Here is a 20,188-nt window from a genome sequence, read left to right as displayed (position 1 = left end):
TATTAAAAGTTGAAGGCTACATTTCTTACAGCCTGTTGACACTGAAGGAGCCCGTTGGCGGCACCACCGGTGCGTAATGTGCGTACGAGCTCAGAGTTGAAGTGCGTAAATCAGATGTGCTGTAAACCCATGACCAACAGAGGTCATCCTCAACCCTTTGCACTCAAACATACGGACAGTTTTGAAATGTCTCAGTGCTGTTTTCGTTTCCACTTATTTTTTCCGTGATGACAGCACCGAGAACGACAGAACCACAAACACACTGCTCGTTCTCAAATGATAATGTTTGCGTTCGACCTCAATAATTAAAGCGTTTGAGCGCGAGATCAAAACATCACTGGAATTCATGAAGTTCATTTTAGTCTTCTAGAGTACCTACATTACACCAAGCTGAAACACAGTGTTTAGCACGCCTTATAATATTTAAATATTTTAGTGTTTGCATGAGATAACAATATAACGATAGAGAATTTCTGAGTTCCCTATGCTGTTCTTTTTAAAGACAAGGTATTAATGTTGTTCCTCTTTGACGGTGAGCTCTGTTGAAAAGCAGAAGTAAAGCATGTGACCTGAAACTATCAGTACAAGTTGGTGAAAGTATCGAGTTTATGTTGTGTTTCAATCTTGTGGTTAATCCTGAGGTCCCTCTGCCCCTGGTACCCCTCAAATGTGTCATGAGCGGAGCTAGAAAGGGGTCTTGTGATGTCATTGTGTGGGACTCAGTTCAATAATGACAGGTGGAGCTCAAGAGTATGTTTTCAGAAGACGTCACAGCATGTGGGAGAGTGAGGGGCCGTCGTTTTATTGAGTACGGGGCCGATGGTGACATTTTGAGCTGTTAACACCTTCTCCCTCTCCAACCCACTCCCCAACCCACAGACTGACGCAGTTGAGTTTGACCAATAGTACGAGCAGGTGCTCAGTGGTCAGATACAGCTAGAGGGAGATGGGGGCAGGGCATATTGTCTGTACAAAAAAATAAAAATAAATAAAGTATTTAATACAAGGCAAGGCTTAGCTAAAGATTTAGCTAGAGCTAAATAGTTATGATAAATAAATAAATAAATATTTTAATTAAACTGCAACAGAAATGATATTTTTCTTTCATAATATATTCTTCATAATATTTCACTTATGGATATTACTATTATTATTGTTGTTGTTGTTGTTGTCATCGTCATCATCATCATCATATTTTAGCCATTTTCTGCAATTAATTAAGCTGTAAACAAACTAACATGTTTTGACATTCATTTTATTACACTGGATGTATTACACTTTTTAATAAAATCGTAATCTTATTAATCTAATTAAATTACTTCAATTAAGATCAAAGTTGATTTTTTAAAATTTTTATATATATTTTTATTTCATAAATCATCATTTCAACCAATTAATCAATAAATAAGTAAATAAATAAATGTTTATTAAAATAGTATTAAATTGAAATCAAAATGGTCATTAATTTCATATTTATTATTCATTTTTATAGTATTTCATTAAACATAAATATATTACTATTATTGTTGTTTTTATAACCAATTTATGCAATTCATTCATGTGTAAAAGATTTAATGTCTTTTGTTTTGTTGATTATTTTGTAACACTGGATGTATTTTACACAAAATGTGATTGTGTTGCTTTTTGCAAAAGTGTCTGCCAAGCTATTTCACTCTCAAAAGCACACAGAGCAAAATGTTCTGGTTATGTCTGGTGTATGTAACCTAGTATGCACTGTAAGTCTCTCTGCATGTGTTTTAACTTGTGTTATATGCTGTTTTCAAAGTGAGTATAAGAGTGTGTATGAGAGTGAAAGTGTTTGGAGGTGTGGCACTGAATGAAGAAAATACATTAAGTATGAATGGAATTTAAGAATGGAATAGTGATAACTTCAGTATGTATCAATTTTAGCTCAGATCTGAGTCAGATAATTTGCAAGCACAGACTGTTCTAATGCAGGTCTCTCTGTAGGGTTATAGGGATTTTCCCTCTGAAATCTGAGATTCATTGCACATGAGGTAAGCATTTCAGTCAAACTGAACACTGAAATATGTAATTATGCAATATGTAATTAGACAGACCTTCAGGACACGTACACATGCCTCTCTTTCTCCAAGCAAAACTGTTTAATGAGTACCCTTGAATTCTCAGTTGTATAAGGTAGATTTGCTTGCTGAAGCGATTCTGAATGGGCTTTGTGAACTTTGCTTTAGACGTTTAGATCAGAATAGTGTGAAAGTGGCGTGTTTCATCTGCTACTCAAATAATTGTGTAGCTTATATAAAACATGTTAAGCAGGATTTTCAGATTCAAACATTAATGTTTCTACACTGAAAAAAATTGGTGCAAATGCAATTTTCACTTAGAAATTGCTAGTCAGTTTGACAAATAATAACAAAGAAAGGCAAGTAACACATTGAATTAAACTATAGAGATTGACCGATAATCGGTTTTACCGATTTTCCTTATTTTTACATAATTGGACAATTACACAATTTTTACTCACACATCAGCAATTACATCGCTGCGTCTGAAGGAGCTATTAATGCCCAAATGAGATGCATTACATAAATTCTTGATTTGCAGTTTAAGCTTGGCACTATGGAACTACACGAATGAAATAAAGCAGCCTTAAAAGATCCACTAATTTAAACTTCCCTAAATAATATTAACATTTACTACATAACCACTGTTTCGCGAACAAGCATCTAAGTAATTACAGCTCTGTGGAAATGAATTATTTATGATCTATTATAAACGGGCACATACACATGCTGTACTGGTATATCATAAAAAATAATGGTTATAAAAAATCAAGACCGGCAGATCATGCAGTTTTGAAGTAGGCCTAGTATTGTCTTATTAAATATACTCCAATAATCCTTTTCATTTACAACTTTATTTTCAAATTTAGTATATAGGAGTCTACCTTTTTGTTTTTTTGGGGAAAATTTTTATCAGTCCTTTTCTGAATTGCCTTTCTTTATAGCAAAGAAAGCACTGTCTCTCACCGGCGGCAGATAGCAAAGCTTGGCATTGCAGCTTTTATTCAATCACCATTCATGAACACAGTACATTATTAGACTGTAATGTGATCTTTCCTTGTGAACTTCCTCATTCTCCGGGTGAGAGCAGTGCACAAGAAAAGGCAGTTCTGTGAGGCGTGTCATCCGTTTCTAATCACGCTACGATGTGTGTGTGTGTGTGTGTGTGTGTGTGTGCTCGTGACGGAGGACAGGGGGAGGAGCTTGACTGGAACTGAGAAGTTTGGCTCTGTTGTATTTTGCCCTGGCTTTGTTACAGGGCAGAAATGCTCTGACCGAACATGTATCATTCTAATGTAGACACACAAATGACAAAAGACTAAGGAATCCCTTTTCAGCACAGTGTTGAATGCTGGTAACATGTAATGGTATTGTGATAAAGGCTTATATGCTTTGGCTAGGAGCCAGGTCAGAAACCTAACCCATGTTAAACACAGAAGCACTTATAGATATGACAATGCATATACTGGAAAATAAGTAGGAGTATATTAGGATTACACAGCAACTGCATCACTGTGGTCACAATTTTTTGTTTTATCCCAACACCTTGTATTTTCCAGAATCGCTGCTTATTTTTGATCAGTATGATGTGCAAATATTAGTTGTTAAACTGTGAGTGGTTTTTATTTTCATCTTCTTCATTAGTTCCAGGAAGGTAAAAGAAACAAATGTCACTTATTTTATTCACTGACATCTGCTCAAGTTTTTTTCCACCAAGATCTGTGCGATTATTACCTCATGATGGTAGTTATGACAACATCAGGACTTATGATCTGATATGATCAAAGGAACTCTATTGAGTGATTAACCTGTTACCTTTGCCCTCATTAACATGCATAACTGACAACTTTTTCTAATGAAATGCAACTTACTAAAATCCCAAAGTAATGCTTGCGCTGTCCCTGTGTATGAACTGTTGTTTCTGTTTAGGAGCACTGTTCATTGTGGTTTGCTACAGACAGACAGACAGACAGGAAGCCACGATTTTAAACGGCATATCTTCCAGATAAGACCATAAGAAGAGTCTGTCTTCAAGTGTGTCCTGTATTCACAGGTATTGACGTCTTTGGGGAAAGCAGCTCTAGTTCATACTGGCTATAAACCACACAATTTCAAGAAATGTCGTGAGCTTTATCAGAATATAGAAAAAGATTGCTAAAAAAAATCCATGTACTGGCATCTTTACTATAAATGTTTACCTAAAAAATGAATGACTCACACTGTTAGCTTGAAGGCCTATGATTGTTCCTGTTTTTTTTTTTTTTTTTCAAAAGCATTTTCTTTGACGCTTGAAAAGAAAATTCTGAAAACTTTCCCTCAGGCCATCCAAGATATAGATGAGAACAGATTTGGAGATACACTGCAATGAATAAAAATAAAAACGGCATAATAATTCACAAGTAATTTAAGTAATCTGCAAGCTGCGTGTTTGTAATAAATAAATACATTTACATTTACATTTAGTCATTTAGCAGACGCTTTTATCCAAAGCGACTTACAAATAAGACAATAAAAGCAGTCAAAACTAACAAAAGAGCAACAATATATAAGTGCAAATGACAAGTCTCGGCTAGCCTAACACAGTACACGTAGCAAGGTATATATACACACACACAAAGAAAAACAAGTAGATAGAATAGAAAAAATGGAAAGCCAGTGTTTTTTTTTTATATAAAAAAGAAGATTAATAGATAAAGTAGAATTAAAATAGAATAGAAAGTGCTAGAGTTAGAGGGTCAAATAAAGATGGAATAGATGTGTTTTTAGTCGTTTCTTGAAGATGGCTAAGGACTCAGCTGATTGAGTTGGGCAGGTCATTCCACCAGGAGGGAACAGTTAATGAAAAAGTCAGTGAAAGTGATTTTGTGCCTCTTTGAGATGGCACAATAATACGCTGTTCAATTGCAGAACGCAAGCTTCTAGAGGGCACATAACTCTGAAGTAATAAATTTAGGTAAATGGGTGCAGAGCCAGTGGTGGTTTTGTAGGCAAACATTAATGCCTTGAATTTAATGCGAGCAGCTACCGGTAGCCAGTGCAAATTGATGAACAGAGGTGTGACATGCATTCTTTTCGGCTCATTAAAGATTAATCTTGCAGCGGCATTTTGGATTAATTGTAGAGGTTTGATAGAAGTGGCTGGAAGACCTGCCAAGAGAGCATTGCAATAGTCCAGCCTGGATAGAACAAGAGCTTGAACAAGGAGTTGTGTTGCATGTTCTGAAAGAAAGGGCCTGATCTTCCTAATGTTGTATAAAGCAAATCTGCAGGACCGAGCAGTTTTAGCAATGTGGTCTGAGAAATTCAGCTGATCATCAATCACAACGCAATGTTTTTAACTTAAAAACTTTGCTTCGGACTATAGTTCTGTTACCATAATATTGCTTTCTCCAGTAAAAAGTTGTCTTGTCTGCATCAGGAGAGAAATAACAGAAAAAAAAAACAGTCCAAAACAATTCTAAACAATTATGTTGGTGTATTTTGTTGTGGGTGGACAACAGGAGATGGACTTTTTCACTGTAGGAAGCATTATTGTTCTTTGGTATTGATATTTTAGCCAGAAGTGATTTGTTTCTTCCAAACATGCAGCTTTTTGCTTCACAAGATGTTAATTGATGTACTGGAGTCATGTTGATTACTTGTGGATCATGGTGTTTTTATCAGCTGTTTGGACTCTCATTCTGATGGCACCAAATCACTGCAGAGGAACCATTGGTGAGCAAGTGAAGCAATGCTAAATTTCTCCAAATCTGTTCTGATGAAGAAACAAACTCATCTACATTTTGGATGGCATGAGGGTGAGTATTTTCATTTTTGGGCAAACTATTCTTTTAATGTATTAATCACACTGTTGAATGAACATAATTCAATGGTTTGGCTTTTATTAATGCTGAAGGCTGCCAAATGAAGCTAACATTCGTGAGAAGTCCATTATGATCTCTGTGTATTGTGTATGAAACATGTATAGAGTTTCTGCCGATAGTATACTTGACAGATGAGAAGCAACTGAACATCAGACTTGAGAGGTCATAGATGTTGCATCATCCATTCTGGGCTGTTTCTACTAGATTCTTTAAAACTGATTGTATCTCTAAACTGTGTAAACTGTGTGAAATTTGACATTATTACCTAAAATTGACTTGTTCTGAGGTATCCGATCAGGAAGACTTTTTCATTTTTATTTTTGTTATTTATTTATTTTTTTTTATTAATAATTTTATTCAGCATTTAAGTGATCAAGTGACAGTAAAGACATTTGTAATTGTAATTTGCTATTTTGAACTTTCTATCTATCATAGAATCTGGAAAAATTATTCTGCTTTTCACAAAAATATTAAGCAGTAAAACTGTTTTCAACATTAATAATACAAGAAATAATACTGTTACTTGAGTAGTGATCACAGGAATAAATTACAGTTGAAAATATATTTAACTACAAAACAGTTATTTTCATACAATATTACTGGTTTTACTGTATTTTTGATCAAATAAATGCAGCTTTGGTGAGCGCAAGAATCTTCTTTCAGAAAAAAAATTATTGACCCCAAACTTTTGAAAGGTAGTTTATATTTTACAGAGTCATATAACTTCTATCTCAGGAGGGTGTTGGTAATTTATATAATAGTGATTTTACCCATGTAGGTCATTTCTAATGGATTATTAATGCAGTTTGTTTAACTTATGGCGAATGCAATATCCCTGTATATGCAAAATATAAAAAATGATCATCATTTTAAAATAGTCCAGTATTGAAATGACACGAAAAGAGAAACAAAAAGTAAAATAGTATATTTCCAAATTGTTGAAAAAAGTGAATCAAAAAATTTAATTAGGAAATAAAAAATTCCAATTTCAAAATCGATTGAGTAACTCAGCAGCATAACACTAATGTGTTTCTAAGCATTATATATAACCCTGTTGGGTGTTGAAACCACTTGAATGACACAATGACTGGTTCACTGGTTTTCATATTCTCATTGTTAGGAGCATATGTCAACGGGTTCAGAAATATGAAAGCCAGACATCCAGTATCCGCATCCAAAGTCCCCTCTTCATTCTTATAACTGAATGTTATATGAAAAGACATATGTACACCAAATTAGAGAGTTTAATCCTTTATTTACCTGTACTTTGGAATGTGAAACAGAAACAAATGATGCATTCTAATTACCAGTATGAATGAAAACAAACATTGGTCACCTCCACATATCAGTAATGTTGCCACAAATCAACTCAGAATGTATCAAACATTACATACATGAAATCACAAAATCCATGTTCAGCAGTATAAACTTTAATTTTATAAAAATACAAAAACCCATAGAAAATGCAATGTAAAAGCTTGTGTATGTTGAATAAAGTAAAAACAGAGCAAGACGTTGGTCTTAGTTTTCTAAAGCCATAATATCACTTTTGAGTAACCAAAGAAAACCCTTGTTTGAACAGTACATTTGAGAACCTTGGATAAGAAGCATGTTTAAAATGACATAGCCATTACCCAGGGACAATTCCCTGCTAGTTCCCACTTTAAGGAACACAATTAATCTGTCATAATTGAGCGTTTGTGGACAAATGGTCCCAAACTTCTCCAACATGACCATCATAAAATCTCACTGCTTTACCTAATTGGTGGCAGCATCTTACAGTATTTCCAGGACAATGAGCCCTTCTGATTTTCAGAAAATACATTCAGTGAACATGAATCAGAGCCTACATTTAAAGAACAAAATCTTGAACACTTATGGAATTCGACTCTATTCGGGGAAGTACTGCCAGGCGAAAGAATCAAGATGGCTCTCCTGCCCCATGCTGCTGGCAGGGTAGGAAATCTGCGAGACCCTCTGATTGGGCCCACCAGCTTCCATTTGTCTCATGGTCTCTGCGGTACTTCCATTGGGGGTGGTGGAGTTCAGGAGCGCGGTGAAGGACTGCACACAGTCCGAGCTGGGCCCCAGCACAGCCATGTTGCTCGACCCTTGAGCTTCCTGTTTCAGTGGTAGGACTGGCTGATGATTGCCGATGAGGTTTTGAAATAAATCATCATCTATGTTGCCTGCATACAAGTAGCCTGTTCCCATTGACCCACCAGTGCCTGTTGCCCCATTCTGGGTGCTTTGAGGCTGTTGGTGGCCATAGTTATACCAGTTATGGGCTCCTTCTACTCCTTGCCTTTGAGGTGGCTGTTGGGATTGCTGGACCTGCTGGTTCGGTTGGTCCTGTCGAGGCTGGCTGCTGGTTGGACCATTAGGTTGAAGAAACTCCAGATCCATAGCGGTCAGTAGAGGAAGGCTGTTTCCACTTTCCCCTGTGGTGGGCATGCTGGGACTTGGGTTCACCTGCTGTAGGCCTACTCCATTACTGGTGGTGTTGGCGATTGGACTGGGCCATGCTTGACTGTATGTTCCTGATGGTGGGGTTTCTGTTAGGGGTGGCATCATGGGGCAGGACGGAGGGGCTTTGTTATAATAGCCCGTTGGATTTTGGCGCATCACCCCATGGTTTGATGGACGATAATTTGTTGGCTCTGTAAAAAGAATACGTATTTAAGTACATACATATAGCAAATTTTGCTATATTGCTATTTAGTATGGTTTACATGAAAAGTGTTGTGCATCTTACCCATTTTGATTCTCTGATTCATCAAACCTGCCGAAGGCACTGCTTTTGGTCTGTTCATGAAGCTCATGGCTCCTTGGGAGAAGCCAGAGAAGGATTTCATCTGGCTTTCAATTTTACGTTTCTTCTCTTGGCAGCCATATGGATCTGAAAAAGAAAAGAGACATTATGCTCATGTTTGTCTGCCTAATCTACTAGGCAAAATCAAGTGACATAAAACGGTACATTATATCAATATCTGTTGCCCTATTTTTAACTAGGCAGGGTTAGTACAGGTTGAGGGGCAACTCCTCAAAAAAAGGTACTTATGAAATAATAAGTAATTAATAATTTAAAGATATTTGTAAACTAAATACTTTTTACTTTGAAAAATATATTTATAATTTTTTTAAAAATAATAATTATGGTGTGTACACTCGCGTGTGTCAGAATTTAGAGGTTGTAAAACGTCATGTTGTGCGACTGCCCAAAAATGTGATATTTTGAATACAATTTTTTCAAAACCAAATGAGACCGACATGACTACATAAAGTACATTTCTACATGCATTTTAAACTAGATTTTAAAAATATTTTACCGTGGATAGTCTTATTTATCATTGACCCATAACAAAACAATCCATGATGTGGGTGTCATAACATTGCAGGGTGATCTTTTACCTTTGTCATCGGGCAGATAGCGGAACTCCATGGGCTCACTGACCTCCTGGTCTGTGGGCCGGCGCAGCTGCATGCGCACTGTGACAGGGGCTGTGATGGTGGTGTCATAGTAGGTGGGTGTCTTGAACACTATGGCCACTTGCCTGTGTACGTCTGCCTGAGAGAATAAGCCTTTGGCCTCCCAGGTCTGAGTGAAGAACCTCACCTCAATGTCATCTAGAGTAAGGTAATGTGATGGTATTAAATAAAAGAATGGCTTGAAAAAACTAGCAATGGAAGATGGATAGATAATTTCCATAAAATAAAACGAATGGATGATGAATAAAAGAAAAGAACATGTGAGATTGAATAAATAACTTAATAAATACAAATATGAATTTCAGATCTCTAGTTCAACTTTTGCTTTTGATTAAGTTAGTAAAATGGCTAAAAGTGATAACACTTAGAATTTTTTTTTCAAAATAATTAATATGTTCCCGTACCTTTCTGCACTTTATCGCAGAGGAGGAAAATCTCATCACCTCCCTTCACACTGCCGCTGTTCTTGTTCACCCGGCAGATTCGCAGTTCGGCTGTATTTGGGGCCCCTGAAACAAGCACAGGCCAATGAGATTGAAGATTAGAAAATCTTAACAAACTTGAAACACAGACATGCACTGCTATGAGCAGTAGGATATCATTTTTCACATGCTTTGACTTTATCAGAGTATCTGCAGGCACAGCCACACTTGCAAACATTATGTCCTGAGACTGAAAAAGCAGCCAAACCTGTCATGATTTACAAAGTAAGGGCGGGGTGGTTTATTGCTTCCTCTTTTCTGGGTTGTACGAGACTGATTTCTGTGATGGCAAATTATGGCTTATGGCTAGTTTTACTGCATTGTCATGAAAACAACACTTCACAAGACTTGAGAATCAGCATCTACAAGCAGATGAAAGGGTTTAACAAAGTCATGGCCTGAGCTTTTTTTTTTTAATCCACTGACTTATTTAGCATCACACAACCACCACACAAAAACACTCTGCAAGCACTGCTGTTCTGCTCGCGCTGTACAGCACCATCACGTGAGGAAGTGTTGAAATGGACCATGCTCACTTCCTGTAGTGTGGGATGTGGCCACTGACAGATCTGTCACCTAAGCAATGCATTGCCACAGCTTCATGCTCTGTGGCGGCAGTGACTTGCATCAGTAAATCAGTCAAAATTGCTGCCAAATGGTTGTGTTCTGAAGGGTATCGCTATACCACGTTTTTCCTCAATCAAAAACAAAACACTATAAAATATAGGAGATACCAATAGCGAGTATTACACAGGTAATTATTAACATTAAATAATCCTAAATTTCAAACTACACACTCAGACTAATTTTTGCTAATTTTCATTGATTATAATTTATAGAACATGATATAGAACAAATAAGTTCTATACTTGAAAATTATATTAAAAATCTACAAACTTTTTTAGCTAATAATAAATATCAAATTTAGCTTGGTTTTTATGTAGTGGATTGAAATTTACATTACTCAAAAATATTTATTACTTATTTTTATACTCTCATAAAAATCATTACAGTAAATACTGTAATAATTTTTACTTTATTTGTATCAAGAAACTAAAGGCAATAATAAAAAAGCACCGTAATAAAAATATAACATAGTAATAAATATTGTATTCTATTTCAAGATTTGCCCTACTATCCCTAGTGACTCTGTATGACTAGCAGCAGCAAAAACAACACTGTTCTGCCACTCATCAAAAAGCTAAATAAGTCTGTGTCAGTGTTGTTATGCAGTCAAACAAACAGTTTTCGACTCTGTTTGTTGCCGTGCAGAAATGACAGAGTGTGCTTTTTATTTGTTGTGAACTCACTGTTGTCATAGATGGGGTTGGAGACGATGGGAAGCAGCGCGGTGTTGTACATCCCGGTCTCATCTTGCAGGAAAACTTGGAAGCAAAGACGCACCACATTCAGATCATATTCCTCAGTCTGCAGCAGCTGTTCCCGGGGAACTGTGGACACAAAACATATGTTCAAAGTTGCAGTGTGCACCTTAAAAAACATATCAACATATTAATCCTAGATATAATTTGTGTGTCAAAACAGAGCAGAAGATATCGAGAGTCTGTGAATGAAGAGGAAAGGGGAAGAGGGATAAGAAAATGAAACAGGCACGAGAACGAAAACCAGGTCAGTTTGTTTAAAGCTAGCTGACACTCTTGTGACACAACTTGTTTTTTAGATTTTTTTGTTGTTGTTTGCCTGACGAAGACCTTAGGGTCGAAACATTGTTATGATTTGAATAAATAGATTTTTGAGAGCAGTAGTTGGCAGCATTGACAGTTTTAGATTTTTTTTTTTTACACGAGAAAAAGCATGCTTACCACAGTTCTGCAAAATATGAATGAATAAATAAATAAATACTATTATAAATAATAACATTTTAAAATGAATTAAAATTGTATATTTTAAAATGAATGTGTTTATTCATTTCGCTGTATTGCCATTTGTTTGATGATTTAAACAAATTTACTTTCACTTTAATATAATATAGTATTTTGTACTTTTTACAGTACATTATTGTAATGTTGGTAATTTATGCAAAAATAAACATATTTATATACACATATTTAATGTATATATAACGAGTACATTACAAAGAACTTGGAACATAATATAGTATTTTTTGTACTTTTTACAGTAAATTATTGTAATACTGGTAATTTATGCAAAATATATACATATTTATAATTAAAAATGAAAGATAAATATATGATATATCATAATATAAATGATAAATAAATTGATATATCATAATTTTAGTAATTTCATTAATTTTACAGTAATTTTTAGACTAAACAATACTTGACAATCTAAGCCACTGTGCATGATTTACTTCAACTTTAGTTGTGATACCACATATAAATAAGTGATATAAATGTATATTTCGAATTTTGCATTACTGGTCACAATACAATTCCTTTGTTTTGTTTAAACTGCTTCCAAGTCATATGTTGGACAGAAACGCATGATGTAATAATGAACGCCTGACCGAGGTGCATTTAAAGGCAGCATTAATACAAAGCCAAGTCAGAAAAGCAAGCAGCATGCAGTGCACTTGCAGATTTCACCCAGCAGCATCACCAGAAATGCCACTGACACATCAGCCTACAAGAGCACAACTGCCCACACGAGTGCTGGTGTGTGCACCTCCGCCCACGCTCTCACTCTCAGGAGTCTGCCTCTTTTCACCCCACGGCTATCCCGCCCACAGCCGTGACGAGCTTTGAGCACTCTGAGGTCACAGCAGGTGGAAACAGAGAAAGAGAGTTCGAGTGACAGAGTATCACTGACGACTCTGCAGCAAAGGGGGCAGCCTCCTGACACGAAGAGACACCTCTGTCCAGACCACAAGCCCAGAAGTGGGAAAGAAGGATGGAGACGGAAGCTGAGCAGAGAGGAGCACAGCAGACAGATGTAAAACAGACAAGAAGGAACAGAGGAACAGAGATGAGGTGGGAGGAGATGAGGGGGTGCGGAAGATAGCGAGAGGCAGAGTGTGAAATAGGCAACTGCGAGGTGCGGTGTGGTCATGTTTATTTGCGTATATGTGCGCCTCTGGTTCTGCATTTAGTAAAGTCAGAGAGCAAGAGAAACGAGTGGACTGCAGTCGCAGGTGGGGGATGATTTAGGTTAGCGTGGGCTGCTGGAAGGTGAAGCAGAGGGTTCGAGTTGTAGAGAGAAATGGGGGCAGGCAGGTGAAGATTCTCCATTCTGTGGGCACACCACCATTCCCAAACCTGACACTCATCTCTCGTCATCCGGAAACCCACCATCTGTGACATCTAACACCGTACTGTGCGCTCAACAACCACTCAGCACCCATCATGGCAAATCCAACTAGGGGCAACCTCACAGACTCCACGAGTTTTATAGCTACATACTTTTTCGCCAACATGACACGTATGCCTACCGATTAAACTAGTTGTTATTTCGAGTTATTTTGAACAGTCACATATTACCAGCCAAATAGGGGAATTGTAATCAAATGTAGAAATGTCATGAAATGCACTTTTTGATGCGCAGTTATACATAATTTGAACCTTCAAACCCTCAGGTTTTAACGTGAAAACGTAGTGCTATGTAATGACAAATATTTTAGGATGTTACAGTTCGGACCACATTAATGCATGAAAATGACAAAATTAATTACTAAAACAAATATATAACTTGCAAAATATTCTAATGTTATATATATATATTTTTTTTAATTTTATTTTTAAATATTTGAAATATTATTATTCACATCAAAAAGCATGAAAGGTAATACTATATTTTAGAGAATGACTTCAGGTCCAAAGTGAATAAATTCCTTAATGTGTATACTGTTAAAAATTGATTTTTCAAAGTTGAGTATAAGAGAGAGTAAGTTGTAGTATAGAAAATACTATTTCAGCCATTCTACTTTCTACTAAATTTCATGTTTAATTTAGTGTGTTACTTGCGGTTTCTGTTTGCAAAATTTACCAGCAATGTTGGAGTGAAAAGGGTTTCAAAATAACTTTTTTCATTGTAGAAGTATTAAGCAGAACCTGAAACAATTACATCATTAATCACAATTACTGGTATGACATTTAATTCTCAGCTATCCTTTCATGTTTGTGACAGCCCTAACCACAAAACGAATACCTCCTTGCAAAAAACAAACAAACATTCGATTACCTAGTCAATAAATGAAATGAATGAGCATACACTGGATATGCATGCGTCATCAGTTCAATCATTGTGGGATAATGTCAGTGCAAATGAGGTCATCTCTTCAACACATGACCAAACTTCAAAAGTAATATAAAAAATGATCTCACTACGACTTTTTACGACCATTTCAAGGGACTGTCAGTGTTACACAGCCAAAGAGAGAGATCTTAATTTGGTTATCACAGCAGAAGCGAGAGCAGTCCCTCAAACAGCCCATCACCACAGAGAACAGCAGAACAAGCATGAGGAAGCAAGTTCACAATCGAGCATTCCCTATGTTCACTAACCATGTTGTGTAAAGTCCTGTTGCAACATTTTCATGATTTCTCAAATATAATTTGGCTAGACAGTGTTATGACACTACATGATGATTCTACATCATCTGCTAACATAATGTGACATGCTTGTTGAATCACTTCATATATAAAACCTTAAAGAATATCCTCAATATCAAAGCCTCATATTAAAGCGCAAGCATTTCCAAAAGCTACTCTGTAGGTCAACTAGTCAGACTTATTTATCACAAGAACATTGCTGGTGGTGGCAAGACACAATCTGAAAAAAATTACCTGCTTTAAAAACGTTGACCCTGCTGTCCCTGCTTTCCTCCCACACAATAATTTGCATGGAATTCCTGAAGTATTTGGCTGTTTGCATACTCGAGGCAGAATAAGCCAAAGTTATCAGTTACACAAAAAAGTATAGTTTACAGTTCCTCCTGACATTCCTCCCTCTCTAAATAAATTCCCCCCTGATCATATGCCACTAAATACCGCAGCCAGTTGAGCAAAACCTTCACTAAATAAAGAGAAGTGATTTTTTCTACCCTAACTGCATTGTCAGATGACAGTTTGTGTCATACAGTATTGAAGGCAGGAAAGAGAGAAATGTGTAAGCTTTCATGATTTTAACATCAGGCATCATCTAAATACAGAATTTCTGAAAGTGAAAGAAACTGGGTCAGTAATAATGATAAGAGATGGAATTTGCAGATGTTTTCCGTGCAAAATTTGAGGATAAATCTGATAAATCTGTGAACTCATTTGTAAGACACTATGCATAAAAGCATCTACTAAGTGAATAAAAATAAATATAACAAAACAAATTAGTTGGGGCAAGTGTAGACATTTTTAAAATCATTTTACCCCAATTCTGATTAAATTTGAGGACTTTTCTGTGTATGCAGATTCTATTTGGGCCAAGAGAAGAAAGTGCCATTTGTTCTCACCATTGAAGGGGTTGATTCTTCGCGCACTCCTCTGCATTATGGCATCTCTCACTTCTCTTCTCCGCACACACTGGATACCCAGGTTCTGAAACCTGGAAAAAAACAAAGAAACAATCCGTTAAACTGTGTCGCCTGGTTTTGAGTGGTCAGATGTGTTTATTTCTATGTATTATCCATCATGAACACTGATCCCAAAGACTAAAGCTAACAGGAAGAGTGAGGTTAGAACTAACCATACTGACATACTGTTTAAAATTGAGGGCAGACTGGAGCTCTAAGGCTCTCATTTTGCATATCGGGGGAATCCCCTACATGGCTCCCTACTCTGAAACAACATGCTTCATTAAAAAAAATAAAAAGAAGAAGAATGGACAGCCCATCGGAAGAGAACTGTGGTAGTGTGTGGGCTGAAGTATACGGAAAATCACATTGGAATGGCTTTGATGTGGGGTACAGAGATGTTTCATTTCATTAGGAGGAAAATGGTAACAGGACCAAACGAGATTCGAGCAAATTATGCAGATACTATATATGTAATCAAAAGGTTTTAAACCTTCCGTATTTAAGTGACATTCAAATTATTTTGACATTTTAATATTAAAAGCACCAACTTACGCGATGACTCTTCGTTCAGGTCCAAACTCTGTCTCATAATAACCATCCTTGCAGTCCTTACCCACCAAGTCATGGGGATGCGGTTTATATGGGTCACTTTTGGTCACCAGGGTAACACGTACTTTTCCTTTCACGGTAACATTTAGAATCTAATAGGGAGACATATAAGGAGAGATGCTGTTTATAGAATCACTTAGTAATCACATTTTCTTTAAAGTTTAATTATACAGTGAATTCTTTCTTCAGTGCTGTAAGACTTTAAAAGCAGATACCTGAATGCTTGGGTAGGTTCTGTTATTGTCTGAGCTTCTTTCTCCAGGTATGCTGCCCGCTGAACGACCCTCACATTTGTACCTGAAGCGCATGCCTCTCTGTTTTGGCTGCTCGAAGATCTGAACACAGGGCTCTCCCACTGCACAGACCAGCAAAATGACATCAGTCAGATTCAGAGATTTGAATATCATTCATTTAAATATTCAAAATGATTAGAGCATGTCAAAAACTGAAATGAGTCTTATTTATTAAAATGCCAGCAGATGCATAAGAACAAGACAATGGCCTCGAAACACCTGCAGAAACAACATCTTGCGTCTTTCACAGAACCTGACCATAACCTGACCACAAACAATGCAGCCTGCCAGTAAATAATTTCCCGCTCTCTGCACCTGCGGGCACAGAACTTTACCAGCTCATCCAGGTGCCATTATACTAAGCATATCATAACTTCTTCAAACACCTGCACAAACAGCTGCATTTGGCATGCAATATATTTGGCTGTTTTTAACACACTTGCTTCTGACATTGCCACGAACAGATGAGATCTATTTGCCTATGCATTCTTACTCTGTGAAATGTCATAAAGTAAGCTGGGGAAAATGGTTATAATGCATGAAATAGAGCCAATGTATAATTTAGTGAAGTGTGCAGATGCCACTCACTACTGCCTGCTCAAGAGATTTGTCACTTACAGGAAGTCATATCTTTATCAAACAAAAGAGGAAGTAATGTAAGGAAATCTGGGTGAAAACTGGGTGACGTTTAAACAAACTTGATGAGTAATTAGGCAAAGTTTATGAGCCACCCTAAACTTGACTCAAAACATGTTACTAGCAACGACAGAATTCGGTTTACACTTGGCACAGATGAATTTAATGTACTTACTTAGATTGGGGTCACTGTGCATTGAGAGGGTATGCACTGTACAGAAAAGCATGGATAGAAGAACATAGATGAATACAGGCAATCAGCTAAATACGTGTTATAATGCATATTATATCCTACAAGAATTAACAAACGTGCAGATTAGAATAACAGAGTTGAAACAGCTTTTAAAAGTTCCTCATTTTTATTTCCTGGTGTTACTTTGTCCCTCGTGTATTCATGTACTGTCAACTCATTTGATTTGTTTAGTTTACACAAGATTTATCTAGTTTAGAGGTCTTAAGAACTTTGTTTTCAAGTAATGTGGATCATATTGCTTTTGTTTCGCAAGTGCTTTCTGAAATTGTACACTTCCACAAAGACAACTCTGCGTTTTATTCTCTGTAATATATAAAACTACAAGCCTGTATGTTTTTTCTTAAATAGAATCAGACTTGAAAATGCGGAACATGTTATACTGTAAGATTACAAATTACATTGTCAAGATTTACAAACACACCAAAATATAGCATAGAAAGTCGTTATTATTGAGACAGATTCTATAGGCCTATAATAAAAATGATGAGTTGGTACATTAAGTATCTTTAATTGGCTATCTAAACAACTAATTAAAACAACAGTGCTGTTTTGAATCGACTATCTATTACACAGACTTGAACTGTACGCATAATTTAATTCAAGACAGGAAAAAGCAAGAAAGGGAAAAGAAAAGACAGTTACTTGATTCATTTAATAAATACTGAAACTCACCATCCATGTTATGCGAACACCCTTGTCTTAGGTTTTACGTCCGAGCTCTGAACTGCTAAACAGACATACAGCAACACTTAGAAACAGAAGAGTACTTACTGGGAATTCCCCACTATATACAATTCGCTCGCCCACATACCAGGTCACGCCCCTCTATGGCAAGCCGGTTTAACATCTAATGTACTAGCAATAAATTATGACTCGCTAGTGACTTTTTCAGTTTTTCTAATAACTATTTTATTAGATGCTAGTACTTTTTCATTTACTGTTGCTCACTATTCCAATAGTGGCAAGTAACTATTCAATTGTTAGTCAAAAATATAAAATTTTTGCCTTTTTTAATTTGATGTATTCCACTTGCTGCTGATACTAATCGCAGTTGTACTAATAACTGTACATTATGTGCAAGTACACATTCTTAAAGGGGTCATATGATGCGATTTCATATTTATGCGGCAAAAGACAGTATAAGTCATTATAATCCGTAATTATGTCCCCACTGGATGCAACAAATGCCTAGTTTATATTGGGTTTTAATGTTTTTCTCTCGTCGCTCCGGCCGGGACAAGGCATCACAATATGGCAAGGGGCGTAACATTTCCGTCACACGCTTGAGGTATTCAGCCAATCACAACACACTGGATAGCTGGCCAATCAGAGCACACCTCACTTTTCAGACCGATGAGCTTTGTAAAAATCGACGCGTTTCAGAAAGGCAGGGCATAGAGGAGAAACAATAATGTACAGTATGTGGAAAATAATGTGTTTTTTTAACCTTAAACCGCATAAACACATTTCATTACACCAAATACACAAAATAATGTTATTTTTAGCAACATCATATGACCCCTTTAACTTATTGGTAACTTTTCAAATATGTCTTGTCCGGTATTCTTAGTACTTATTGAATAGGCACTAGTTTCTATTTATTAGACACTAGTTGTGTATTCCAATTGTTACTAGCTAGTAACTTCTAAGATTTTTAATTGAACTATAAAGTAGCTATTATGACCATTACTTATAAAAAGTAAAAAAAGCAATTGCAACTAGTGAAAAAACTGTTAGCAGTAGTAACCAAGTGGGACAGATTCTAGTTTTACAAAAGTTTTTACTTTTGTTGTTGTACTTTCTGTGTTTAATTACCACTTTCAGTATTGTAATACATATGCCATTGTCAAAATGTTTCTTGCATACCTCTTTAATATATCAAAGTAAGGAGTTTGCCAATAACATAAAAATGTATTAGTGCAAGAAAACATTACATATTAGACACTTCAGATTTAATTTATGCCAAAGACTATATGCAAATATGATTAACCAACATGTTACCAGCGTTCCAGTCATTTAATTCTGCCAATAGATACCTACACCTGAACTATACATATGATATTACTCCCAAGAAAAAAAAGAAAATCAAGGTTCAGATATATAATTTTTTGTGAAGACAACATAGAAAATAAACCCATGGCAAATGTCATGCATACACACAAAATGAAGTTAGAAATAAGTATGGAAGCTCTAAAATTACATTTTGGATTTAGCAACAGAGGCGTGAGATGAGATGTGTAAGAAATTAGTCCCACACGCAAGAGTATTTCAGAGACAAAACCTGAAAAAATGTGTTGAAATAACCTGAACAATGCCTTGAGGTATGATAATTGTAGTATAAGCAGAATAATTGACGTTGAGTTGTTGAATTATTAGAAAATAATTCACATCCAAGGTGGTAATGCAACCACAAAGCAAGTAACATCATAATTCAGGTTTAGGTATCTACTGTCAGAATTTAAATGACTGGGATGCTGGTAATATGTTATTCAGATTGCATATAGTCTTTAGCATAACTTAAATTTGAAGTGTTATCTATTATTTAATGTCTAATATAATTCTCTCTCTCCCTAATACTGTTTAATGTTAGTGGATCATAGTCAATTCTTCCTTACATAGTGTGCAACTGAATAGATAGCAGTCACTACTGGATTAAATATCAAATACAAAATAAGTATTAGACACAAAAACAGATACTATAGAGGGTATGCATTGACATCAATTTCCTGCCGAAACGCCCCCTCAGCCGGACTGAGTGGCAAAAGAGCTGCAGCGTAAATTGATTTAATAGGTAACCTGCAAAAACGCGAGTAAAACAAACGATAATCAGTTTAAACTAAAGGTTGCTGGACTCTATATAATGTTCCTTACAACTTGCTTGGGTTGAACACATGATTTTTTGCTTAGTTGGAACAGCAGCTACACTAATTTTTCTCTATTTCCTTCTCTGTTTCTGCCACGGGATAACTACGAATTACACAAGCTTTAGTCTGGATCCAGCCCTTACAAAAACCGAACACCTGAGAAGAG

At 36.2% G+C, this 20,188-nt stretch overlaps 1 protein-coding gene across 1 annotated transcript; it reads right to left on the bottom strand.

Moving 5' to 3' along the window:
* Positions 1-7,146: 7,146 nt before the first annotated feature.
* LOC107666554 (proto-oncogene c-Rel-like) lies at positions 7,147-17,938 on the bottom strand. Its single transcript, XM_016457951.1, has 10 exons — positions 17,831-17,938; positions 17,081-17,116; positions 16,192-16,331; positions 15,920-16,068; positions 15,305-15,396; positions 11,190-11,330; positions 9,802-9,906; positions 9,320-9,535; positions 8,664-8,807; positions 7,147-8,568 (listed from the first exon to the last, which is right to left on the bottom strand). Exons 1-10 carry the CDS (start codon positions 17,835-17,837, stop codon positions 7,799-7,801), a joined length of 1,800 nt encoding a protein of 599 aa, XP_016313437.1. The 5' UTR covers positions 17,838-17,938; the 3' UTR covers positions 7,147-7,798.
* Between the last annotated feature and the right edge of the window lie 2,250 nt (positions 17,939-20,188).

The sequence above is a fragment of the Sinocyclocheilus anshuiensis genome, unplaced genomic scaffold (assembly GCF_001515605.1).
Source record: "Sinocyclocheilus anshuiensis isolate Anshui unplaced genomic scaffold, SAMN03320099.WGS_v1.1 scaffold63, whole genome shotgun sequence".
NCBI lineage: Eukaryota > Metazoa > Chordata > Actinopteri > Cypriniformes > Cyprinidae > Sinocyclocheilus > Sinocyclocheilus anshuiensis.
This window is presented reverse-complemented; position numbering and strand designations above follow the sequence as displayed.